Here is a 26,901-nt window from a genome sequence, read left to right as displayed (position 1 = left end):
CCCCTCCTCTGGAGGGTGGAGACGTCCTGTCAGTGACAGCTGTTTTGGGAGCATTGGGAAGGCGCCGCCTTCCATGCCCACCCTGCCTGCCAGTGGTGCAGTTGCCCAGCCACAGGCAGGCCCTCGCGGCACTGCTTCCCAAGCCTTGAGCAGGCCCTACAGCTTGGCAGAAACTTCAAGCCAGAAAGAAATCACTGTAGGCCAAGCTTCCACTGCATCCTTCCGGGCACGCAGAGAATAAACACAGCGCTTCCCCTGGCATCTTACCACGTGTGCTCCCAGCCAATACGTCAGACCGGAGAAGCTCAACCTGGACCAGCCCTTCATGGAGAAAATGAACTTGGCTTCTACAAGTGACCCTGGGCCTCGAGCGGCACCTGTGCAGGACTCAGATGAGAACAAACGAGCGGGACACAATGGGTGGAAGAAGGCAGGCCCACCCAGAGCACAGCTGGCGGGAGGAAACAGAGCCTGGAAGAAAATTTGGCAGCTTGAACCTTTATTTTTAGTACTTTTTTTTAAAAAGCATAATTAGAAACTTTCAATACAGAAATAATCCTAGCAAACCATTTAAAAGTTTTGTTGTTCAAGAGGAATTTCACATCAGGTCTAGGTCCACCAGGACATCGGTCCAGCCCTGTGAGCCCCCCACCCCCACCCCCCATTCATGCGTACTAACATTCAGCGGGACAGGCACACTGTCGTCACCAAAATCACCCCACCATCTGGGTCTGGATGTCCAGCTGCCAGAAGCCATGATGGTTTCTAGCCTGGGCTGGCAGCTTCCAGGACCCCCCTCTTGTTGCTTGAATCTGCAAGCACTGCCACACTGGTATCACCTTACTTCTCAGAAGAGTGTGTGCCGCCCACACCGGGAGCCCCGAGCTCTGCGCAGGTGCACAGGACCCGTGGTCAGCCAGAGCAGTCTGAGGACAGACCAAGCTTTTGCCCCTGGCCCCCCAGCCAAACAGGGCTGCCTACCAGTGGCCCTGCAGCCACCCTCCACAGCACCGCCTTCCCAGGCCCACCGCTACCCATGGCTCCAAAGTGAGGGCCTGTCACACGGAACCGCGATGTTTTGGCAGTTTGGGGAAGTGGAGAAACAGGTCAGAAGAGAAACCCCCAGTTCTGATTAATTAAAAATCCACCAACAGCGTTAATGTGGAAAATCTGCAACCGTGATGTGATTGTCCAATCAGGGCTTCGCCTGGTAATCGCATAGGAAAGGAAATCTAATAAAACACGTCATGGTGTTGAAATAAATTATCCCAGGTTACGTGATCCTTTTAGGGGCAAGGTGAAGGAAGTGTCCCGAGGGAGAGGGAAGGGGACAGTAGAATCAAGTGCAGATAACCCTGGTTTTTCTTCCAGGGGACCATGGTGGGTCAAAGCCAGGTTCCCAGCCCCACCTGCTAAGAAATCCTCAAGCTACCTTTGTACTAAAAGTCCTATCAATGATCCAAGACAAGGCTGCCTACCATCCAACTCAGAGGCTTCGTCTCCAGAGTCCAGCAGCCCCTGGCACCCATTCCCCACATTCAGAGGTGCCTGGTGCTGCATCGAAGACCCAAGAACTCAGTGGGAGGCCCTGGACCGACGCAGACAAGGGCGAGAGGCCCCTTCTCCTTTCCCAAGAAACGTCCAGGAAGGCAGAGCTGCTGTGCCGAGAGCCCGGCCCCACAATGACAGAAAGCCATTCACTTTTTCTAAAAACACGGGACCCAAAGTGAGGAGGCTACAACTTTTGCTGCTGTGCCAACCAAACCTCAGGAAGAGGGGACAGAAAGTCTGAGGAACTTAATTCATTTGATTTGGCTTCATTGTATCTGTTAAAATAACATTCCTAAACCCCACCCCTACATGAACACACCCTACCTTTCTGCTGGAACTGAAACAGGTTGGGATAAACAGAAGCTATGGCTCCCCTGGGTTTGTAGCTCAGAGCTGTCTAGAAGGCAGGACAAGAAATCCGTTGGCCAAAGGGCAGGAGTGATCCTGCGGAACCGAAGGGCTGGGCCTGTAACGGGAACCCCGGGCCTACCTCAAGGCCAGGCTTCCCCAGCTGCCAGAATGGCTAGGAGCAGGGGGCGGGGATGGAAGGGGGCTGGGCACAGAGATGGCACAGGCCCTGGAGACGGGTGACACCCAGGGACAGAGGTTGACGACGGCCTGCAGGAGAGAACAGGTAACATGGAGCCCATGCCAGCAGCCCAGGTTGGCAAAAGACGTGGCTAGAACACAATGCTGATCCTCAGGAAGCTGCTGGCGGCAAGATGGGAAAGGAGGGCGGGTCTTGCAGCAGGCCGGCATTAGGGAGGCAAAGCCAGAGCAGGACGAGGGTGACGCGCTGCTTAAAGCAATCAATATACATTATGTACAAACTCTGGTTAATCAGTCCGTTCGACTGGCAGCGTCCTCACTGGGCCCAGGTGCCTTGGCCAAGGGGCAGGGGCACCAGAAGAAGGGAAGGGCAGGTTGTCCAACACCTTCTTGGTACTTGAGGGGGAGGGGAGGAAGTGCCGATGGCGCCTCCAGATACAAAACCGTGGAGAGAATTCTTTAAATAACGGCACGATACTGAGACTGTCCCCCAGGAGCCCGCAGGCCTCGGGCCGGGACGTGGCCGCAGTGCAGTCTCTGCAGTGGGCTGGGGGGGGCATTAGCAGCAGCGTTTCTTTCGTTTATTGTTCCTTGTGAGCTTCACCACATCGTTCTGTTGTTGCTGCTGCTGTTTCGCTAAGTTGTCTTTCTTTGCTCGGAGGACCAGCTCTGTGATGCAGTTGAACATCTGTGAGGAGGAAGGAGGCAGGGCAGGCCTCAGACCCGGTGGGGCCTGCGCGCTGCGGCTGCGCGACCTCTACTGGTCACCTCGCGCCTCCCAGGGCCCCACTTTCTATTTGTACTCAGGAATTTTTTGGTATGTATGTCCTCAAACCCTTGCTAAAACGAGGTGGGGAAGAATGAAGGTCAAAGAGGAACAGCATCAATGACCAATGAGCTGTGTCCTAGGGAAGTCAATCTCTCAGGATTTTCCAGTCTTTTAAAGAGAAGGAACGAACCCCTTTCCTTCAGCTAGACTCTTCAGACAAGACAAAGGTGCCCCTGCTCTGGTGATGGCCTAATGGACCCAGAGCTTGCTCACTCCATGCCACCTCACTGCACGTCCTGCCTAGAACCTTCTCCAGACGACCCTAAGACGTCCCTGCAATGCCCGGATCCAGTGGACTCACCTACCACCCCCCCAGACCTGTCCCCCACTCTGCCGGGAAAGCACCAAGCACTCAACACAAGCAGCTTCACTTGTTCACAAGCCAGGAGGCAGGGACGCTCGCCCCACCCCAATGTACAGAAGGAACAGCTGCAGCCTGGAGAGCTTAAGTCTCTGCCCAAGGTCACACGGACCCACCACAGGCTCCCAGGCAGAGGCCTGTACTGTGATCCTAGTCTGACTGAGGCACCCGGTGTCGAGGATGCAGTGGGGATCCCAGCTTCCTTAGGCCTCTGGACCCCACACACCATGGGACAGGACTCCCCCAAAGCCCTGCGTGTGGCCAGCCTGGGCTTGTGGCAAAATGCCGGCTTTCGTCCCCCAGACTCCTGACTGCTCTCCAGCAGGCCCTGAGGAGATGAAGGGAGGCCGCCGGAAGCTCGGCCGGCCTGCAGGGCTGTGCGTCCCTCAGCGGGGCCCCCCTGAGTTCTGGAGGCCACAGGAAAGCAACCTGGTCTCTGAGGAGGCCGAGGCCCCAGGAAAGCCAGGAAACAGGAAGAGGGGACAGTAGTGGGGCCAGGGCAGCAACAGTGAGGCAGAGGACTGAGTGGAAACTGGGTCAGGTCTAAGTCTGACAGCCTAGTACGAGCTGAGGGATATTCCTTCCGTGGGAACCTCAGTCTCCCATTTGAAACGTGGGGCTAATTGACCTCCGAAGACGGGACATAAGAGATGAGCTGACACCTCTGATGGGCCTAGCACTGTGCCTGGCACACAGCAGCCACTCAGTAACCAGCAGTTTCTGTGTTGTTTGCTGTGGGCCACAGGGGGGCCCTGGGCAGATGAGCAGTGGGGGGCCCCACTCCGGCCCCAGCCCAGGCTCACCTCCTCCACGTTGACATTCTCCTTGGCGCTGGTCTCAAACAACTGGATCCCCATCTGCCCGGCGAATTTGTAGGCATCTTCCGTCTCGACCACCTTCCGCTCAGGGTCGTCGTTCTTATTTCCCACTTCAAGGCAAAGCAAAGTCAGCCCGGCCCTGCAGGAGCACAGCCCACTGTCCCCACCCTGGTGGCTCCAATCTCACCTAATATTCGACACACATCATCACAGTTCTGGTTGATTTCGTGAAGCCACCGCTTGACGTTGACGAAGGATTCGGCACTGGTGACGTCGTAAACCACGATGACGCCGTGGGTCCCCCGGTAATACCTGCAGGCCAGGCTCTGCATCAGCCCCTCGCCCGGACCCGCCCGCCCACATCCAGGCAGAGGCCGGGGCTTGGCAAGGGGTACACGCTGTCCAGCCAGACCCATCTCCTCTCCACCAGGCCTGGCCGGCGGGAGGCTCATCTCAGCAGCACGGCTGCTCACGCTTGTCACCAGGGCTCCAGTGAGGAGGGGGTGGCCAACCAGGTTGTTCAGAGTCCGCCACTAGCTTGAAATTTCTCTGAAGTTCTTGTTTTAATTTTTAAATTCAGGAAACTTGCTTTTGACGTATTATTACTGTCCTTGTTTTAAATTTAAGAAATTTTTCTCTCCACAAGTCTTACTAAAATGCCATTCCTAGAAGCCGTACCATTTGTGAAGGCTGCGCTCTGCGCTCCCTCCCCGTCCTGCCACTCCACGCTCATCCACGCCGGCGGCAGGCAGGGCCTGGGCAGTGTGGGCTGCAGGGACGATGGGGAAGCCGGCGGCCCACACAGGCCGCCATCCCGCTGGAAGGCGGGGGCGTGTAACCATTCCCCCAGACACCTGTCCCCACTCAGCCACGCACTTCAGGAGGAAGGAGGCCACTCCTCACACTGCCCCGGAGCCCGCCCTGACCCCACAGCCAGGTGACATCCCACCCAACACTGTGGCCCCCAGGGCTGCAGAGATTCTCAGCACTGGGACCTTGTGAGAAAACGAGGTAAGAACCATCGCCCACAAGAAGCCACTGCTCCCTCCCCCAAGCTGGCTGCCACCTGGCCCAGCCCCAAGCGCCCCCGTCCTCCCAAGGCTTAGCAGGGCCTGAGAGCTCGGCCCCGGAGCCCAAGGAGAGCTGTGGTTCTGAGGCACCAGGCCTGGCCACGACAGGGCAGCTAAGCCACTGGCTGCAGCTCCGTTCTCATCTGCCCGTCTCCTGCCCATCTTCTGGCCAACTCCTCACATTCGAGGCCCAACCACAGGGCAGAGGCTAACCCAGCTCCATCTCTGAAAAGGCTGCGGGACCCTGGGCAGGTCACTGCGTGCACCTTGTCACACCTGTTTCCTCACCTCTAAAACTCGGTGTGGTTGTGAGAAATGAAGGAGACAATACATTTTCACCAGGGCTGATGAGTAGTGAACAGTCAAGGGATGGTGGCTCTTTATTATCATTATTAATATTCCTTCAATGACAACCTGGGGCCCCTGACACAGGTGAAAGAAAACCAAGGGATGGCATGGCAAGGCAGCAGTGAAGGCTGCTTCCGTGGGCTGTGGACAAGAGGAGCCCCTGCTGTGCTCTGGGGTCAAGGGCACTAGTCTCCCCCACCCCACTGCTCCACCCCGCAGACACCATTGAGGTCTCCCGGGAATCCACGCTGCCCCCACTTTGCCCCCCAAGGACACTGCCCCCTGCCTTGGGGAGCCCTAGCAACGAGCTGTCTAGGCCCTGGGCCCTCAGCACCAGCTCCCGGCCTGGCCCCCGCCCCCTGCCCTCCGGCAGCTGCTGCTGACAGCGCCAGGTTACCAGCCTGGTGGACGCCCACCTGAGCGGGTGCCAGAGTGCAGGCCAGGAACCAGGGGGAGACGGCTGTCCCCGGCCAGCAAGGAAGTGTGAGCAGTGGGGTGCTTCCCACCTCTCCTTTGCTGGAGACTATTGAAGATGCCAAGAAGTGCCTGTGGCCACCACCCCAGCACAAGGCCCCTGCTTCTCCCGGGGCACCTCCACCTTTTGGGGGCCCAGGTAAGGGGCCTTTCTAAGAGACAGAGACACCGAGAACTAGTCCGGGAACGAGGTCAGGGGCTCAGAGCGCTGGCAAGGAGGGCATCAGTGCCTCTGGGCTTCCTCTCACCACCGCCACAGTAATCACGTCCACTGACCACAACTCAGCTCTGCCACGCACAGCACCCAGCGCTTTACAGCCACTACGTAATTAATCTTTGCAACAACCCGGTACGACAAACAGGAAGGTGGGCATTTTACCAGTAAAGACGTAAGGCTGAGGACCTGCCTGAAGTCACACAGCCGATGTCACGGCACCTGGTCCAGGGCCAGGTATGGAAGGAGCTTCCTGTGTCACCGTCCCTCTCATCTCACTGTCAAATATGTCACTTACGTTTCCTGAAACCCACACCCCAGCCACACCTCTCAGGGTCAGTAAACCCCGCTACCACGACAGCAGGAACTGTGACAGGGTGACAACAGGACTCTTTCTGGTCAGGCTCACAGGATGCAATCTTAGTTTCTCTTTTAATGCCCTGAATCAGAAAAGGCCACACCACTGTACGCTGACTGCCCCAACCCCTGAAAAGAGAACAGACTCCTAAACTCGTCCAAGACGCCTTCCTTCCTCACCAGTACCCTCACCGGGTGTCAAGTCTTTCCATGGTCCCACGGGTGGCCTGTAGTGCCTCCTGCCTCAGGAAGGGCAGAGGTGGGGACCCCGAGATGGAGCTGCCCTCAGCCTCCCCAGACCGACAGGATGGCCCACAGGCTGCCCGCCCCCTTTCTCAAGCTCCCTGAAACAAACACACACTGCCCTCAGGCAGCTGAGTAACTGTCTCCCCAGTAGAATAAAAGAGGCCGTTCACCCCCTTCCTGCCCCACCCTGAAAGGAGCTGACCACATGGTGGCCAGGGGCGGGCTGTGGCTCCTCTGCTAAAATGGCCCAGGCATCCGCGTCCCACTGCCCTGCGTGAAGCATTTCTCATGCCACAGGCCCCATATTCTCGGCTGCCCTGAACTCCGTGACTGATTTTAACCCACACGAGGCACTAGAGCATCTGCCACCTGCCTCAGCCCGGGGCCCTGGGGAGGGAGGGCAGCAGCGAGCAGGGACTGGTTAATGGGAAGGCTTTGGCATCGGGTGGACCTCAGTTCAACTCCTGACTAACCAACCAAGCTACGTCACATCACCTCTCTGGGTCTCACTTTTCCCATCCATGAAACGGAGACAACCACAGGCCTCTTTTTATCAGGATTAAAGGAAACGAAGGAGGTGATGCCGTTAGCAAGAGTCACGGCCCAGAGTAAGTATATGCGGGGTCAGTGCCTGGCGCTGACCAAGAGGTCTTGTTCTGGTTCAGGCCTGGACACACAGGCCACCCAAACAAGTCCCTGCTCCCCGCCCAGGAGCCTCTGACCCCAGCTGCCCTCTTTAGGGCCTCGCTGGCAGACACACGGGGGCTCAGGCAGCTCATCAGCAGTAGCTGCAGAAAGCTGCACAGGGCAGCCCAGGACGGGGGACCCCTGGGGTTCAGGGAGTGAGGGACCACGGCACACACGTGCTCACTAGCCCAGTGACAGAAACCCACAGAAGCTGCTCGAGATCCAGCCTCTCAAACCCCTTGACCAGGGCCGCCCACCCACCTGCCTACCCCCCTCCCCGCCCTGCCAGTAACCCCTGGAGTCCCCCCACGCCCCCAGCCATCACTGTAGGGGCCCTTCACCCTTCACACTTCCCTCAGAAGATCGTGCAGCCAGCCTGAGGTCCGCCCTGCCTCCAGGTAAAGGGAGGAAAGGGGCCTCTGGCAGGGGCACTTCCTCGCATACCTTCCCTAGAGCCCCCATTCACAGATGGATCGCTGGGGGAGGCAAGGGAGAAGCCTACCGACAAAGCACCTGCTCGGGCCACACAGCGGCTCCTACTCTGCATACACCACCGAGAGCAGCTCGGGCTCTGCCACTCACTGGGAGCGGACCCTGCCAGGAGTTCCCTGGTCTGTAAAATGGGGACAATAGCACCGACTGCAGAGGGCTCAGTGAGCTCAGCTGCATGAAGGCCAAGCACAGAGTACCTGGCACACGGGACTTGGCATTACAGCAAAGCCTAAAGTCTCCGTCTGGGAAACTGAAGCACAGAGAGTTTAGGCAGCTTGCCCAAGGTCACACAGTAGAATAGAAATGTAAATTCCGAACCGTTTGTCTTCAAATCCCTGCTTTCCTGGAACCTGTTCCATCAACAGCCCAATAAGCAAGAGCCCCTCCACAGGGCTGCTGCCGTCTGGAGCTCCAGCTGGGTTCTCCTGTTGGCAGCTAAGAACCACCAAGGTGCTATGGCAGCAGCAGAGGAGGGCAGCCGGCGGGGAGAGCCGGGTTCCCAGTAACCAGTGTCAGGGAGGCCCCCTGTGCACCGGTGCCCCTTCCAGGCTCCCCACAGGGAAGCCAGCTCCAGGAAGTCAGGGTGGCTACTGGGAGGCTGCACAGCTGCCCCCAGCTGTCACAACTGACACCCAACAAGAGTAACTCTGACTAAGTATCTGACCACCGGCTGAAGCCAGTATCACTATATCCCATTTTACAGACAAAGGAACCAAAGGCCACAGGGTAAGCTGACTGACGCGTACTGTCCTGCCAGCCCTGGAGCCACGGTGCTCAGCCACTGCCCACCCACCCACGGGGGGCAGCCACAGCTCATCCTCGCCTCCTCTCACAGCTTCAAGAAGAGGAGGGCTCAGCTTGACCCCACCCGCTGTGACCAGCAAGGAGCTCACAGCCCAACAGCCTCAGGACCCACCCCAGACACTTCTACCAACACCCAGGACTAGTGGCTCCAGTGTCCGCATGGCCCTGTCCCCGCCGGCCTGACTCACGTGGAGGTGATGGTGCGGAAGCGTTCCTGCCCGGCCGTGTCCCAGATCTGCAGCTTCACTTTCTCCCCATTGATCTCCACCGTCCGAATCTTGAAATCCACTCCGATCGTGGTGATGTAACTGCCTGCACACACATGCGCCCTGGTCAGACTGGGCCCTAAACTGCACAGGTGACCCCAGGTTCCACCAGCCCTCCCCACTCACGCTATGGGCCTGGCACAGTTAAGGTCCCTGAATAAGAAAACACCTGGTCCCTGCTGTGATGGAGCCCCACGGAGCCCACAGCTGAGGTGAGGGCAACGGACAGCATACAATGAAACTAAGTGATAAAGAAAACAATTTCAGGAGTGATGAGTGCCACAAAGGAAATAAAACCGAGAACGTGACTATGGGGAGGGCCTTGAGTTCGAGGGGCCGGCCCCAGACAGGTTAGCTGTGGCAGGAGAATGCTGGGAGACCTACCACTCGCTCAGGGCTTTTTCTTTTCTATTCTATTCCAAACATTTCAAATGACCCACAAAATGAACATCCTAACACACAAACAAGTCACGACCTGCAATTTGAAAAGCACTGCTCCAGGCAGAGGAGACAGAAGCAAAAATAGCAATGGGGGGAGGGAAGGTCATATGAGGTCACGCACACAGTCTGGGGCAGGTAAGGGGACTGATTTCCAGAGCTTGGACTTCCTCTTGTGCGTGACGGGGAAGCACTGAAAGGTTTTCAGCAGAGCGTGAGCTGCATCGTAAATAGCTCTCCTGGGGTCTCTGTGTGAAAGATGGAGCTGAAGAGAACTCGCGGCCGATGGAACAGTCCTGTCCAGGCTTACAAAGGCCTGTATGCCAAGACGGCATGTTCTCACTCCCTGCAGAGCTTACAGTATAACACAGAGCTGCAGAAAGCACACACACACACAGACACACACACGCACAAAACAGTCTCAAAAGTGTAGAGGAAAGGTCAAAGTTTAAGGTGCGGTGGAGATCAAGGAAGGCTTTGGGGAGGAAGTCACATTTGGGCCTAGCTTGAAAGAATAGATAAGATTTCAAAGGTTGAGATTAGGTGGGGGAAAGACATCCCACCAGAGGAACAGAAGGGAGGCCAGGCACAGAGAGCAAACGTTCAGAAAACAAGCCAGCCCCTGGGACTACGCGAGCCCTGGATGACGCCAAGGAGTGTGGCCCAGCACGAGGCGGGCAGCACTCAAGCAGCTGGTGGCTGAGGGAGCAGGAGCATGAAAGGAAACAGCGCCAAACAGTACGCGAAGGAAGCTGGAAAGGTGAGCTGAGAACAGATTACGAAGACCAGTGGTTTTCACCCGGGGATGACGGGGTCCCCACAGAGGACACTAAGCAGTGTCTGGAGACATTTTTGGTTGTCACAACCGAGCATGGGGGCAACGCTACTGGCATCTAACAGGTGCAACCCAGGGGCTTTGCTCAACATCCTTCACGGAATGGCCCCCACAACACAGAACCCCAGGGCCCAGAGTGTCAACGGTGCTAAAGTGGAAAAGCCTTGCTATCAACTCTGCTGACCCACGAGGGCCGCAGACGTTTTCATAGAGGGAAGCCCCTCTGCATTAGCAAGACGAGTTCAGCCGTCTGGGCAGGAGCTGCTATAACGCTGCAGGCAAGAACAACGAAGATGCTGGTAGTAGAAACGCAGGGAGAGACTGCAAAGGACAGCCGCGCCAAAGGACGGGGAGCCAGAGGGACAAAGGAGGAAGAGGAATGTTTTCAGCATAACGAGAGGCTGTCCGTCAATTACCATTTTGAACAGAAGGTACCAGCAACAACACACCGCGGGGATGTACTGACAGGTTACCGAGCCCCAGGCACCTTGACCTGCAACATCGCAGGGGACCCTCGCAACACCCCTTGTGGGCGAGACAGTGAGCAGTCCCACTTACAGATGAGCTGAGACTTCGTCACCTCTACAGTCACACAGTGAACACAACTCTTTCCACATCACACCACCGAGTTGCTGCCGGGCTAGTCGGGAGAAACCCACTTCTCCCCTGAGAGGCGCTGGCCATGGAATCACTTCCTAATAGTAGCTCACCCCTCCATCACCTCACAGGGAATTCCCTACAATTCCCTACAAGAAGTCACATCTCGTCCTTGATCAGAGAGGCCAGGCCAATGCGAAGCTTCTGCGATGAACCCAATGTATTCAACAAACGAGAACACGTCCCACTTCACCAGCGACCAGGGAAACACACATGAGATGGCACTTTTTCCCTGACAGGCTTAGCAAAAATGACTACCGACCCAGCTTTGATCAGTGCTGATCAGGGCACTTTTACCCCCGTCCGTGGGAGTGACAGTTCATGTAGTGCAGCCTCTTTGAAAGCTGAGAGTAGCGTGAACATTTTAAATGTACACACCCCCGACCTAGACACTCCACGTCTATACAGGGGTAAACATACAATGTGTCCCAAGAAATGCAGCGCCGCTGAAAACAGAAGCAAGCAGGAAGCGCGCAGGTATCAAGAGCACGGGGAGCAAAAGCTCCAGCCACTCCAAAGAGCCCGAGGCCTGCAGCAGCCGTGGGAGGTGACCCCGACAGGCTGAGGGCTAGCAAGCGGCTGCCCCACCACACGGGAGTGGAGAAGACAAGTTGGAAAGACACACACCTCGCTGAAGAGAGGCAACCCGGGCACCAGAGGGGGGCCAGTGAAGGGACAGCTTTCATTTTTCACTTTATTGAGTCTTCCTGTTTGAAACTGTACACAGGCATGTCCCAACTTGTAAATTTTTTTAAAACTTTTTCTTTTTTTAAATATTAGGGCACAAAAAAGACCCTGTGTGGCAAAAGGATGGGCCTCTAAAGATTCTCTGGAACCAGACCGATTAAGACCGACCACAGAGCCTTGTAACCTCCGCCTCCCCCCGCTTCTCCTTCCCTCGTCCGGATTCAGAACGACAAGGTTTCCGACCTTAGGCAGAGGCAGGTGTGTTCTGGCGCCAGGGAAAGGGATTTCAAAAACCGAAACACCCCAGCAGCACCCCAGGGGCACACTTACCTGAGAAAGTGTTGTCTGCAAAACGTAACAGTAAACTGCTCTTGCCCACACCTGCAGGAGAAAAAGCAGAAGATGAGAGAGGCACGGGTCCCATCCCTCCAGCCCAATCCTTCCTTCTTTGGGGAGATGATGGGACCCCTCTCCCTCCTCAATGCTGCTTCTGACCTCCCCAAGCAGCCAACACCAAGGACGTCTCTCCCACTCATCTGTGACCTTCTCTCCTCCGTCCTCGTGTAAGACAAGCTGCCCCCAAATGCCCCAGGGAGAGATGAGAAAGGGGCTCGTGGCCAGGCCCCGCGCTGAGGACTAGCCCCAGGACAGAAATAAAGCAGGCGAAGGTCAACCAAATGATACTGGCCACCAAGTGTGTCTAAAACATGGTCCCTAAAAAACTGCACACAGTGTGTGGAGCTTCAGTTCGTGCACAGTGAGAGACGAGGCACTGCAGAGCTGGAAAGAACCCTTGAGATCTTCAGGGCTATTTTGCAGGTGAGGAAACTGAGGCCCAGACAATGTGAACCGACTGGCAGCCACCTTCCGCTGGCTGATGTCACTGCCAGCTGGATCAGTGGGGAGGGGGTGTCCACCCGACAGCTCTCAGCCCAACAGCTCCCGTGGGCTCAGAGCCTTCCACTTGCCATGGCATCTCCTGGCATACGGGTTCCCAGAACAGGCGGGGCCCTTGTAAGCTTGAGTTCCCCTTCCTTCCACATATAGCAGCTTCAGCCTGCCAGACGCACCTGTTCTGTGTCCTCCTGTCCCATCCCTACCCCTGCCACCCCTAGGCAGCTGGGTCAACCAACCACAGACGGAAAGAACTGGCACGCACAGAGCGTTGCGTGTGGTGGGCACTTTGCTGCTCCTATCATTCCAGCTGCATCTCTGAAGATGAGACAACAGCTCCAAGGAGCTCGGCAGCTGGCCTCGGGGCCTCCGCAGGAAGCAGGAGCTGAGACCTGAATCCAGGGCGGGCTACAGCGCTTTCCAGTACGTACTGCTTGGCCAGTCTTCTTGTGTCTATTTCAGGAAGTAGAATAAAAAGACCCCAAAGGGGCTCCTGCATCTCACACCTGGTCAAGATATCAAAGCCAGCTATAAGGAGACCTTAAGCTAGGGTCTCAGAAACCCCGAGTCCCTAAGTACAACTTTTGAGTATATGTGGATACATGGGGAGGAGCCGCTAGCTTTCAGCAGCTCCTCACAGAGGAGGCGTTGCCTCCATCCCATCCTCAGCTGTGCCTCACTAACCCTAACGAACCCAGACACCCTCTCTGGGCAGTCCTGGCTGCTGAGCTCAGCTGGAGCCTTCTTCAGGTGAGTCCATTGTCCTGGAAGGCCCGGGAAAACTTGTTTCATGGAGTGAATTTGATTCCGACCTTCCCACAGGCAGGATGGGGGTACCTGCTGCCCGGCCCCTGTGCCTGCAGCTTTCTTGCTCAGAGCGACTTCCTCATTGCTGCCTCTGCAAGGCTTCCTGCTGAGGCCAAGGAGAGCCCAAGTCCTGGGCTGGGTCCCCCACGGCGCTCTGCCCAACGCCAACACCCCATGGGCCCTGCCGGCTCGGCTCCTTTGCTTCCTCCTGGAGCCTTCTGGCTCCGCTTACTCAGCTAAAAGCTGTGTCTAGGCCACTAGGCTGTGAGTTCCTCTAGGAAGATGTCGCCTCACTCGCCCTGGACATTCAATGTGCTGGAGCCCAGGCCCAGCACTTAGTAGGCGCCAACAAAATACTGTGTAATGAATGCATGCCTAAATGAACGCCAATCACCCTGACAGCTCTGCTATCTAACGCTATGACTGCAGCATTAACAGGAGCCAAAGCCATGGTTATCAAACTTTTTTTTCTGGGGGGGAGGGGCAGCAGACTCCTTTTTTAAAATTAAATTTTATCTGACTCCCATGTAGCTACAGCAGATAAGGGGGAGGTGCTCTCTGAGCGAAGCAATGAAGCAGCAGAGTCCCCTTCACTCACCCCCAAGCTCCTCTGCAGAGCTGCTGACCCACTAAGCTAGAGAGAGACCACTACAGTCACCACATTCACTGCTCCTCCGGGCCTCAGTCTGGGCCTGACACCGACCTCCAGGTTCCTTTAAAAGGAACAGACACCCACCCTGAGAAATGCCATCTCCTAAATAGACCTGGTGAGGCCTGCTTGGGAAAACACACTTCCACCATCCATCCCCCAGCACCAGCCTCAGGGAGGAAGTGTGTTCCCCACAACCAGTCAACAGCTTCCCAAGGGCCATACCTGGCAGGACACCCAACCAGTCCGCCCATCATCTTTCCCCCTGCAAGGAGCACAGGCCCGGCACACAGCACCTCTTGGCAGCCAGGAGACGCAGATTTATTCTGCAAAAACCTCACACACCACTCTCGGTCATCGCTGCTCTCCCTGCATCACGCTCCCCACCGCCCCTGCTTTCTGCCTCTTGGGCTACACAGATGCTTCCACCGAAGTTCCCACCCTCAGCCCTGCTCCTCCCTTGGGCTACAGTTCCCTCATTCCTCTTTGCTTCATTTTCAGACTGTTGAAGACCTTTAGACCTTCAAGTGAAGTGTTTTCACTTTTAAACCTGGCTCAGCAACTAATTCACTGTATAACCTCCCACAAGTCACTTCCCCTCTCGGAGCCTCAGTTCACTGATCTGTTGTTAAGGCTTTACCTAGATCTCTGACGGCCACTCCAGCCTCTGGGTTCTAAGAATGGGGATGGCTAGCCCAACGAGCAGATGAAATGCTGTCACACATCACAACCCATGTGAGAAGAGCATAAGAGCAAGTATAGAACCTTAAGCATAAAGAAGAGCTGCAAAAGCTCGGAGAATGTATTCCAGAAGCATGTACAATATGGGAGAGTAGGAAAAGCTCTAGATTTATAAAGAAGGAAATCAGCATTAATTGAGGGCCTGTTTGCCAGATCTGACACCAGCTGCTCACACACCAACTGCTGTGCGTTAACTCCTGGCCTTGCCTCTGACGAGCTGTGTGACTTTGGCCAAGTCAGTCAGCTCCTTGGAGCCTCAGTTTACTTATCTGACAAACCACACAGCTAATAGGTGAGAACCAGATGAGAGAATGTCTGTGAAATCATTTGATAAACCTTAAGAAAGCACCCACATAAGGAGCCCGGGTCAGGGAAATGGTGTTTGTCTCCTCGCTCAGCAGCCCAAGCTTAGTTTGAACTTCCATGGCTACTACCTCCCGTCTCCTGGGCGTTTGGCTATGAGTAGCAGTTCAATATCAGGAGAAGTTACTCTACAAAGCATCTGCCGCCTCTACACAATATAGTCGTCCATGCTCAGACTGAACCAGGAGTCAGGCCACATAAATCTTGACTCAGAGAGTCTTCCCCGACACCTGACTTCTGAAAAATCAATAGACCATGCAAAATGTACTTTGAGAAAGGGGGGCAAAACCATCCCCTGGGTGTTGTGCAGAAGAAAAGACAACAAGCGGCATCTTCTTGCTGAGTTTATGCTTTTCATTTGTGGGTATCAACACAGGCCCTAGATGTCTTGCAGAGGAATAAGGGCCGCTGACCACAGTGGGCTGACTGTAACTCCAAAAGGAGAGAGCTCACCCAGGTGCCAGCCCCGCAGAACCCAGGCCGGGGGTGAAATCAAAGCCTGAGGAAGGCCAGGACCAGAGGAAGGCCAGAGGCCATCTCCAAGAGCAAGTCTATGAAGCTGGTCTGCGTTTCTTTCATGCAAACCACAAACTCCTCCTTTCTAACGCCTTCCCCAACCACCGCTACCCTTTAGCCAGAGTTAGCCTAACTTTTCCCCTCACCTCTCCCGTCTACCAGTAACCACGGAAACCTCAGCCATCCTTCACCTGATCCAAACCACCAACCACATCCCAATCCAGCTCCACAGAGAGACCAAAACCCACCCACTTCCCTGGCAGAGTCATAACACTGTCACCCAACACTCCTACGTCAGGGTCTTACAACTCCTTCGATTCAGTCGCCTCTTTCCTTAACAATCCATGGGCTCCACCACCAGCCTGGCCTGTGCCTTCAGTCACGTGACCCCCTTGCCCACACTCAGCTCAGGTCAGGTCTATAAAACCCAGCGTGTTCCCTAGGCTTCTTCCCCATCATATAATCCCAGCTCCTCAGCTATGCTCCCATAAACCCCCTGGGGCCTCTCCCTGACCTCCTGGTCACCCCATAAACCTGCTTACCTGCCACACTCCAAACACCTCTAAAACCCTCCACCCTTTCCCAGAAACCAATCTATCCCTTCTAAGGACACTTAATCTTCATTCATTCAACAAATATGTGTTGGGCACCTACTGGGTGCCAGGCATTGCACTAGGCCCGGGAGATGCTGCAGTGCACTGAGCGAGGAGCTCTCCGTGAGCGTGGATATGGCCAAAGCACTTCTGTCATGCTGGCTGACCCCCGTCCAATACACACCTACTATACCGTATCCACGAGCAAACACGCACTGAGCACTGACTATGTGCCAGGCACTGTTCCCAACACCATGTGTGCATTTATCTCACTGACCACTCAACCAGCGCAGTGAGGCAGAGCCTATTATCCCATTTTACAGACGAGGGAAAGGAACCACACAGATAGTAATAATCATTCAGCAGGAATGGGCTAGGCCCTGTGCGAAGCGCTCTACCTGCCTTAACCTCATTTAAACCTCACAGTAATCCCAGGAGGCAGGTTCCGGGAATATCCCCACTTCACAGAGGAAGAAACTGAGGCTTAAAAGGATACTGACAATCACATCAGTAGCTTAACAGCTAGGCCAGGTCGAGTGCTAAGCACTTTTCCAGCTTTACCCCATCGAATACTCACACCACCCAGCGAGGCAAGTCCCCACTTCTCAGATGAGGAAACTGAGGCTAAGAAAGGCGAAACAACTTGCCCAAGGTCACAGAGTGAGGAAGCTGGTAGTCCCAGGACTCGAACCCGGTTCTCTCCAACTCCGGAGACCGCGCGACTTGACCAAGGTCACACGTGAGGTAGTGGCAGGCGCGGTGAGCGGACCGGGCGCCCCGGCCCCGGTCCCCGCGCGCCCGGCCCTCTCCTCCGCACGGCCCGGAGCCCCTTGCTTGGCGCGCCCTGCGACCGGCGGCCGCCGGGCAGCCCCGCCCGCCCCGCGCGGGCCGGCACCTCCCCGCCCGTCTGCCCGCCCCGAGGCCCCCGCGGGCCGCGCCCGGCAGGGCCCACGCCGCCTCCGGCCGCCGCGGCCCTCACCGCTGTCGCCGATGATGAGCAGCTTGAAGAGGTGGTCGTAGTCCCGGGCCATGGCGGGCGGGGGAGGCGCGCTCGGGCGGGCGGGGTCGGTGCTGGCCTCGCTATCCGCAGCTCCCTCCGGGCTGCTCCGGCAGCAGCGGATCCACTTCCCGAACAAACAGCCGGAACTGACAGAAACACCTCCCTCCGCTCCCCCTCCTCCTCCTCCTTCTCTTCAGCAGCCTCCACCGCCGCTGCCGCCGCCGCCACTGCCGCCTCCCTCCTTCCCGCCCCGCCCCGCCACTGCGCAGGCGCAGCGTCTGGCACCGCCTGTGCGCAGCCGCAGCCCCGACCAGCCGCGCCCTCTCCGCGGTCGCGCACCGCGCATGCGTCCTGGCAGAGTACTGCCGGCGCGGGCCTGCCTGGTTAGTGTCTTCTTGGTGAACATTGCTGCCGCCGCCGCCGCCGCCCTCGGCCCTACAGCCTCGCAGTGCGGAGCTGCTGTCGAGCCCTAACTGAAAGAAGTCGAGAGTGCCGGAGAAGCCCAGCTGTGGCCCGGGTGGGACTCATTCCTTCATCTTGAAGCCCCGCAAGTGATGGGGAGAAAAAGACAGGCGCGCACTGATTGCGGGGCGGGGCTTACGCCGAATTCCCGGTTCCTCGAGGCCGGGGACTGGGACACCCCACCCCCTTTCTGCATCGACGCCGCCCCCGGGTTGCTGGTGCTGGCTCCGGTCCCCCCACTGTGTCTCGGACCTGTGAACGGGACGGCGATGGGGCTGGTGCCTGCCGAGTTTTACTGAGTGGGAATCGGCTGCCAGAACTTAGCTGTTAGGAATGGCTTTTGGTGTCAGCGCTGGGTCGAAAGCACATCCTGTGACCTCTTGGAGCCTGAGTTGACTTCTGGGTAAAATGGGGAGGATAGTTCGATTAAGAATCCTGTCCAGCTTGACGCTGAGCCTGGGGGATGGATGACCCGGTGTGTAAAATGCGCCCCGGAGACCGAAAGCAGCAGCTCCGTGGGCTTCAATTTCACATCACCTGCAGATACACAGCTCAGAGTCGTGTGGTTAGCAACCAAGATCTGGGCCGTCAGAAGTTAAGCGGTCTTCGCTTTATCATCAGCCTGTTCTTTTGCTTTTTGTTGTTGTTGTTTTTTTTTTTCCCAGTTCTAGAGTAAGTTCCCACCTGCCCTAAAAGTAGGATGCTCCTACTACCATTCTCATACAATTGCAGAGATCTTTAAGTTCCTTATAAGTTCTTTATAGCCCTGTCCCTTTCCAGTCAAGTACCTGTTGGATAGTTCTACTTTATCAAACTTCCTTTTTCGTGAATCTTTATATATATAAAAAAAATGTTCAAGTTTTGTTATTGTTTTTGACGTACAGAAAGAAGCTTGCCAAAAAGTACAAATTACTGTTTTTCCTTCAGACTAGCTCCTCACAGATACTAAATGAATACGTGTCTTTCGGTGAGATTTCTGTGCCTGTGCAAATACATATATGTACAGACGGTGCCTTTCCTCTTTAACAATAGATATCTTACTGAACAGCTGCATGGTGTGGTACTCTATATGGTGGTAATAATTTAACCACTTTGCTCTTGATAGGCATTCATGTTTATAGTTTTTTTGTTATAACAGTGTTTCAGGGAAGATCCTTCAACAGCACACGGAGTGCCTGACTCAAGCTTTGAGTTGTTTTTCCAGGAGCTGGAAGAGGTGGTCGTAGTCCCGGGCCATGGTGGGGACTTGCCTGCATGTGTCTTCTGGAAAATGTCAAAAGAACCTGGGCTCCTGATCACTGCGCTGTACACCTGAAGCTGAAGCTGAATAATAATGAGTGTCAACTATAATTTAATATATATATATTATATATATATATGGTCACAAGTGGAGTACAGTATATCGAATAGAGACAGTGGGAATGTAACGACTGTATGCAATGTCAGAGGGGTAGTAGATTGGGGGAGAGGGGATTATCACTTTGTGAGGGGTGTAAATGATAAATGTCTAACTAGTACAGTGTTCTGTGCACATGAAACTTGGCTTGGAATCCCACTAGCTCGGAGAGGAGCTGCTCATATGACCATTGAAAAATGGTCGGTCCTTCTTGGTCTGGGAAAAGTTAGTGGGATCCCCTTTGATCCAGCCATTTTATTTAGGAAATACATATACGTGAAGAAGCAGCCTCATTGTAGCCACCAGGTAAGCACACTCAACCCTGACCAGCCAGTGAGGCAGGTCACTCCCCGTCATCTCAACCTGCTCTGGAGTCAGAGACTTTGGTTGCAGTGCTCACTTTGAAATCCTGGCTCCATCCCTTAAAAGCTTGGAGATCTTGCATAAGTCTCCAATGTCACAATGTCTCAGAGCCCCAGTTTCGTCACAGGGTGGTTGTGAGGATTAGAGAGAGGTTTATAAATCACCTGGCACATACAGGCATACCTCATTTTGCTGCGCTTCGCAGATACTGAGTTTTTTACAAATTGAAGGCAAAATCCTCTACTAGCCAAAGGATTACGATTCACTACAGGCTCGGATGATAGCATTTTTTAGTATTTTTTAATTAAGATATGTACATTTTTTTAGACATAATGCTATTGCACTCGTAATAGATACAGCATTGTGTAAACATAACTTGTATGCACTGGGAAACCAGAAAATTTGTGACTCGCTTTATTGCGATATTCACTGTATTACAGTGGTCTGAAACCGAACCCACAATATATCCAAGGTATGGCTCTGTAGGGATGTGATAAATAGTAACTCATGCAGTTAACGAAGGTCATTTTGCACTGACTCATACTTTCAGCCATTTCCGATTATGGACTCCAACACACGATTCCAAGGCACCCACCTGATAGCAGGGCTGCCGGATACTTTTGAGAAGTAGGGCAGAATTGGCCATTGTGAAGATCAGATTCCTGACTTGCCTGCATGTGTCTTCTGGAAAGCAATAGCCATTAACTCCTTTATTTAATAACTTGTCAATGAGTGCTTATTTATTATATGCCACAGATTGTAGAATAGAGCCTTTTCCCTCCAGGAGCTTATAGTCTCGTCAGAATGAGACATCCTCATGAGGAATTAAAAATATAAGACAATATGATTAAAAAATAGCTGTCAAATAAGCAGTCTAGACTTCGGAGGAGGAACACTTTCATTTTTAGCTCAAATGATGGGGGAGAGATTTCACACTAAAAATTTCATGATGGAAGAGTTTTGAATGACAAGTATATTTAGACAGCCACTGTCACAGCCCATGAAAATCACCAGGTTTGGCTTTGAGGGGGAATTCCCTACAGGCCAGGATATGTGCGTGGCTTCCCAAAAATGAAACTCTGAGCACATTGCTTGTAGAAAGTTTTTCATTTACTTAAACTGCAATTCAATGACTGGAGCTATATGATGGTAGGTAGGTAGGTAGATACTTTATATACATAAACTTTTGTGACCTGAGGTTAAGATTCAATATGTGCTACTGTCTCACCTATTCTGAACAGCCAACTTACAGATGTGCTTTTGCAACACCACCTGTTTGTACATTAGGAACTACACAGGGAGGAGACACTGAAAGTTTTTGAGCACAGGAGCAATATCAGAATATTATTTTAGGAAAGTAATCTGGTGCAAGCATGCAGGATGGATTTCATCTGCTTTAAAGGAGGTTACTGCTGAAGCCCAGGTGTGAGGGAACAGCAGGAAGGGACAGATGCAGAAGGCGATAGGCAAACAATATCACCCAAAGCAGCATTAAAAAAAAATCACGTAACTTACCTGGCAGCTGGATTCAATCTCTAGTTCAGTAAATATCTGGGCCTACTAGGTGCCAGGCACGGAGCTGGGCACTGAAGATACAACATGAGCAAAACAAAGTCCCGTCCTCAGTCATGTCATTGACAAATAACGTGAAGGCTCACTGTGTGCCAGACACTGTGTCAGAGCTGGAGACTCAGCAATAAATGAAACTGTAAAATCCCTGTTTTTGTGGGGCTTATGTTCTAGTAGAGAATGCAAAAGAATATGTTTCTAAAGAGAAAAATCAGGGAAAATAAGGGAGACAGGCGTGTGCAGAGGTTTACAGAACAGTGACACTATGAAGGTGGTGGGGATATACTACTATTCATTCAAGAATTTTGGCAGTGAATGGAAAGAGAAAAAGAATGGTGGTAGAAATAGACTCAGATACAGAGAACAAATTGATGGTTGCCAGGTGGGAGGGGTGTTGTGGCGCTGGGTGAGAAAGGGGAAGGAAGGGATTGGAATACAAATTGTTAGTCACAAAATAGTCATGGGGATGTGAAATACAGTATGGGGAATATAGTCAGTGTAAAAACTATGGTGTCAGATGGGTACCAGACTTACCTGGGGGACCACTGCATAAATTATATAAATGCCTAACCACTGCGCTATACACCTGAAACAAATATAAACTAATATTGAATGTCAATTATAATTGATATATGTAGTATATATAATTAACGTATTTATAATTATATATATATATATATATATATATATATATATAGTCATGGGATGTTCAAGTACAGCATAGGGAATATAGTCAGTGATATTGTAATAGCTATGTACAGTGTCAGAGGGGTAGTAGACTTGTTGGGGTTATCACTTTGGGAGGGGTGTAAATGTCTAATCATTATGTTGTTTTGTACACCTGAAACTAGTAATAAAAAAAAATAGAAAGAAAGGGTGGTTGGTGAGAACAGTGGGGTTGAATGAAGTGTTTTTCAGGATAGCAGAAGCAGAAGATTAGAAGCCAGTGGACAGTAAGGACTGAGTAGTGGGGGCTGAAGAGGGTTTAAGGGAACTTGAAAGAACTGGCAAAGAGGAGAGTCGGGAAGTGCGGTGTCACCCATGGGGAGGCTAAGAGGGTAAAGCAGAGGGAACCTCAAACCTGAGGCCCTGAAGACAGAGCCGGTAGCCCCTCGAGGGTAGCAGTAGGAGGGGTGAAGGCTAGTGCCGCGGGGCCTGGCGGGGCCTGTGAAATCCAGATTTCAGACTGGCCAGCAGCAGTGGATTCTAAAGTTGCTGAGATAGGTGGCAAGGGAGGAAGCTGCAGTCCTATAGAAGGCAGACGTGCGTATGAATGAGAATTTAGAGGAACAGCCAAGATGGGGCACCATCCAACATACTAGCCCAAGAGGGAACAAATGCAAGAAATTGCATCTTGTCTCTCCCTTTGATGGAACTGGAAACTGGCCCTTTATCCCACACCTGCGCGCCTGCTGCCATACCAGGAGACGTGCCAACGGCCTTGCCCTGCCCCTAGGTAGCCCCCCAAATCAAGTGGACATTAAGTACCTGATTACAGGGACCATCCCGGTATCCTCTGGAACCTAACACATGGTAGGGACTTGGTGTCTGTTGAATTAAAGTGAGGAGCCACACATGGAATTTCAAGAGTTAGAAGGAGTATCATAAATTATCTAGTTGAACTCTACCTTGAGATTGCTTTATATGGGGTGCAGGCCAAATTTGGGGTTTCTCACTATAACTCAGGCTCAATCCCCTCCACATACACCCTCCCACTAAACCCTTCTGTAGTTCAGTCCCTTCACCTTTTAGATTTGATCAGTGGTTCTCCAGGTGTGGTCTGGGGCCCTCGGGGCTAAGACCCTTTCAAAGGATCAGTGAAGTCAAAACATTTCATACTAATACTGAGATGTTATTTGCCTCTTCCACTTACGAGTGTACAGTGGAGTTTTACAGAGTGCACAGCAGAATGACTGCAGAAGCAGACTTGCAAAAATGTAAAACAATGCCACTGTCCGCACTAAAATGGTTTTTGTTTTGGAAGACCTAGACTTGCTATGGTTATTTGTACTAATGTAATAGATTTATTATTTTTAAATTAATACAACTTTTAAGTTGACCAGTTTTGAGGTCTAACATGGTAAATATCAGGTCAGATACGTATAAGCAAGAGCTCTTTGGGGTCTTCAGTAATTTTTCAAAGTGTAAATGGGTTCTGAGGCCAAAATGTTTGAGAAACGCTGGATACTGCTGCACCCCAGCTTCCTGTCTCCCTTTTTTATGGGACTCTAAATGATTAAGAAGGATTTACTGTAGTTTATGACTAGGATGCCATCTCAGCCAGAGAAATCTCTCAAGTAGCAACAGAAAGTGACTGGTATATTCCATGCGGGTACACTCAGGAAAGTCTCACCCAGAAATCCCACTGAGGTAATAATCTTTGGACCAGTTTTTCCAGTTTCCTCGGCTTCCTTGTTATCACCACTACCCTTCCAGCCCCGCGGGCTGCAGGGAACCTTCCTCACAGAACCGAGGGGCAGCTCGGACCCACCCAGTGAAAGAACTGGGCTCTCCCTCTTCTGAAAAGAGAAACCCAGTCACTCCAGAGCCACGTGCCAAGAGGTTGACCAGTTTCTTTTGTTAAATTCACCTTCCAAAATTATTTTTATAGCAAGAAAATACGGTTTTTGTTTTTTGTTTTCAGTTCTGCAGCCGACAGGCTACATGACCTCAGAGAAGCTCCTTTTCATCTGTCCCTCACCTTTACTCCTCAGAAAGTAAGGACCAGCTCTTGGTCTCTCCCACGATTGCACCGGAAGCACTGCCCAGGCAGTGAGGAACCATCCATTTGCTTACGTACCTCTCGTTCAGTGTTTTCGATGGCCCAACATGGTCATCATTCCTCAAGAGAAACCGGATTTTAAGTTAGCCTTTCAAACTTCAGGCTCAAAAAGTGAATACATCTGCAAATTCTGGGCCCAGCAATTACCTCCTGAATATGAGAGGACTGTCCTTACGACATGGTAAGTGGTGCCGAGTGTTCTCTCTTCACTGACACCTCGTTCTGCTCACATCAGCTGCGTGAGCACCTTCTGTGTGCCCGGCCTTGTGCATTATCTCCTTCACTCCAGACAAGCCTGTGTGACTGCACTGCCACTGTACAGGGGAGGGCATGTGGGCTCAGAGGTTAAGGAATATACTCTGAGTCTCCCAGCTTTATACTAAATGGTCAAGTTAAGGTTCAAACCCGACTTCAAAGTCCACGGAGCTCCACTACAGTACACTGGCCTTGAACTTGAAAGTGCAATCTGCATTTCCTTACAAAATATTTAGATCTTTAAGTTAGGCTGCTTCCTGTTTCTCCCTATTGTTCTAATTTAGAAAGGCCTAAGGCAATTTAAGACTCGTCCACACTAAACCATACTTAGAAGACAAACATCCCTAACTGCCAATCTTGTTCCTAAATCGGCTCAGCAAAACTTCTCCAAGTCCTCGCAAATAAAAGCGTCCCTCCTGCAGGTCCCTTCCCATCTCCGGGCCCTGTGGCATCACAGCAGTGGGACAGAGGGAATTCCCCTACAGGTTTGCTTCCCGGAAGTACTATGAACCATGTCATCCTCTCCCACATTGTAAAATAATCTTGACACTCAGGATTCCAGAGGTTCTGAGTCCGCTGAAGGACTGAGAAGAATGCTGTTTTATTGTCCCTGGATTAGCTAAGGGTGCATCATCTTGTCACTGCCTTTCAGGCATATGGCAGGGAACACAGGAGTCTCCTCTCTAGAAGATCACCGAAAGTCTGAGAAAATAAGTGTCTTTTCGAAAAGACTTGCCCAGCGAGTGTCCTGTAAATGGGGTGAGGTATTTATCGATCAGGCCGCAGAGCAGCTGGATAGGACCTGAGGCGGGAACAGCCTGGGGCCAGTCACCCAGAGCCACCTGAGCGTTTGCCTAGCCTGCTGGATCGTCGTTATCTGTGTGCCAGGATGTGAAAGGTCTGGAGGCACTGCTCCAAAGAATGAAACGCTTGTGCCTACCTAGCCAGCACAGTAGAAGGAAGACAAAGGCTAATATGAGCTCTGGGGACAGCCATTTATCAGCTATATGACCCTGGGCGGGTGATTTCTCTGTGCCTCAATTTCCTGCTCTGGAAAATAGTAGTAACGAGAGAACCTACTTCATAGGTTGAGAGGATTAAATGGAAAAATGCCCAATGTCATCTAATCACTAATGACCCCTAAAGGATAGCTTTGAGAACAGGCGATTTTTAGAGCTTCCACTCTAAATGCCCCCATTTTACAGATGAGAAAACTGGCCCAGAGAGGCTGGATGACTTGCCCAAGGGTAAACAGTGCTACTAACCACCAGGGCAAACAGCTTTGCTTCTCTACTGCCATGCGTCATTTCCTCCAGGGAGCTCAGTCTGCTCCGCTGCTTTCAGGACTGCTGACTCTGGGCTGACCGGGTCCTCTTTGCCAGCTCCACTGACTGTCATGTCTGTGACAGCCCTTCACAGCTCACTTCCAGGGAGCTCACACCCTCCTTCCAGACTCAGGGAATGTAATTCAACATGCTCTGGAACCTTTGAGTCATCTCCGTCTGTGAATCAACCTTCATCCATCCATCCTGAACAGAGAGATCTCATCCTCCTCCAGTTTCTAGAATTGGAACCTGGTGTTTTTCCTTTATGTTTTGCTTATTGAGTGTCATCCACCTCTAAGAACATCAGATTCCCCTCCCAACTGCAGACAGGGGACTGAACACAAGGTGGACGTAAGCGTCAACTCTTAAGATCCCAGAGGAAACACTGAAGACCACCTCATGGGCTTAACAAAGGGTGCCAACCTAATGCCCCTCGCCCAGAAACTTCATCTGCCTCCCATGGCTAGCTGGCAGAGGTGACCACACATGCAGACAGCCTCCTGGACATATGCCCCAGGCAGCTGCAAGGACACCAATGACCATCTGAATCCCAGAGGCAGGGAACAGTTACCATGGTTACCAAAAGCTGTAACCATTGGCTGCTTTGGCTATGGGGACCAACTCAGCTGACCTCTCAAGGTCCCTTCCAGCTCTGGGACTCTACAATTACATTGAACCAGCTGAGACCATGTCTGCTGCAAGAAAATAGGAAGTCCTGTGACATATAAGGCCCAGGCATCGAAAGCAAGGACTTCATCAGAAATATCTTAGAGGTCACCTTGCCTTATTCATCACAAGTGCTGATTCACAAGGCTACTTTCTACCTCTGCCACATTCATAAGTGAAGCCTTGCTTTTTTTTGGTATAGCATTGTAGACCTTTTAGAAAATGAGTTCGCTCCCACGTTTAATTTTTCTTCCTTTTACAGCTCTGACCAGTAATTTTGCTAGAGGTTTGTTCCGTCTTGTGACCAAGGAAGCGGCCCAGAAAAACTTGCGTCACTGGGCCCACAGGGGTGTGTTCCATCAGACAGGGCGCGGGATCACGAGCCTTCTAAGAACCAGGAGGAAGGAAATCATTCATAAAGGAGGCAGATGCTGAACTGGAGAGGACTTGCCAGGCCACTCCGGTTTCCTCTGGCAAGTCCTCTGACTACAAGAATGCGGTTCTTTCTCACTCCACAGAGGGCATGGAGTCCTCTGTGAGCCTGACTACAGAAGTTCTCTAGCTTCCTACGTCAGAGCAGGGACGTGGCTCATTCGACCCCTGCCTTCTCCACACCGGCTGAGGTCACAGGCCTGGCTACGCACCTCTCGAGACCTGACCTCAGAACAGAGAAGTCTGCAGGTACCTATACGTCTTCCGAGAGTGGGAGAGAGACGCCCAGAAATCAGAGTGCTGCCAATGTTTAACGAAAACACCATCGGCCTCGCCTTAGTTCTACCAGATGTAGGAAGCTTCATGTTTAAGGGATGTTTGGAGATTTTTAAAAATTGGCGTCTA

The 26,901-nt window shown here is 52.8% G+C and overlaps 1 protein-coding gene across 2 annotated transcripts; it reads right to left on the bottom strand.

The window, feature by feature from the left end:
- Window positions 1-482: 482 nt before the first annotated feature.
- Window positions 483-17,503, bottom strand: RAB35 (RAB35, member RAS oncogene family). Of its 2 annotated transcripts, XM_074321916.2 has the most exons (6): window positions 17,226-17,487; window positions 12,014-12,064; window positions 8,989-9,112; window positions 4,296-4,420; window positions 4,094-4,218; window positions 483-2,788 (listed from the first exon to the last, which is right to left on the bottom strand). In XM_074321916.2, exons 1-6 carry the CDS (start codon window positions 17,275-17,277, stop codon window positions 2,660-2,662), a joined length of 606 nt encoding a protein of 201 aa, XP_074178017.2. In that variant the 5' UTR covers window positions 17,278-17,487; the 3' UTR covers window positions 483-2,659. The 2 variants fall into 2 exon arrangements, with proteins under 2 accessions (XP_074178017.2, XP_074178018.2); XM_074321917.2 differs by lacking the exon at window positions 4,094-4,218 and having other exon boundaries at window positions 17,226-17,503.
- Window positions 17,504-26,901: the final 9,398 nt, after the last annotated feature.

Source organism: Rhinolophus sinicus, chromosome 9 (genome assembly GCF_057876585.1).
Source record: "Rhinolophus sinicus isolate RSI-liver-muscle chromosome 9, RSI-T2T, whole genome shotgun sequence".
In the NCBI taxonomy this organism is placed as follows: domain Eukaryota; kingdom Metazoa; phylum Chordata; class Mammalia; order Chiroptera; family Rhinolophidae; genus Rhinolophus; species Rhinolophus sinicus.
The sequence above is the reverse complement of the archived record's forward strand: the minus strand, read 5'-3'. Positions and strand labels throughout refer to the sequence as shown.

What these genes read in the sequence shown, in the direction of transcription:
- RAB35 (XM_074321916.2), bottom strand. Translation starts at nt 17,277, where the DNA reads ATGGCCCGGGACTACGACCACCTCTTCAAGCTGCTCATCATCGGCGAC. An exon ending in TTCCGCACCATCACCTCCAC is followed by an intron (nt 4,421 to 8,988) that starts GTGAGTCAGGCC and finishes CCTGGCCTGCAG; the next exon opens with GTATTACCGGGGGACCCACG. An exon ending in AGAATGTCAACGTGGAGGAG is followed by an intron (nt 2,789 to 4,093) that starts GTGAGCCTGGGC and finishes TCCTCCTCACAG; the next exon opens with ATGTTCAACTGCATCACAGA.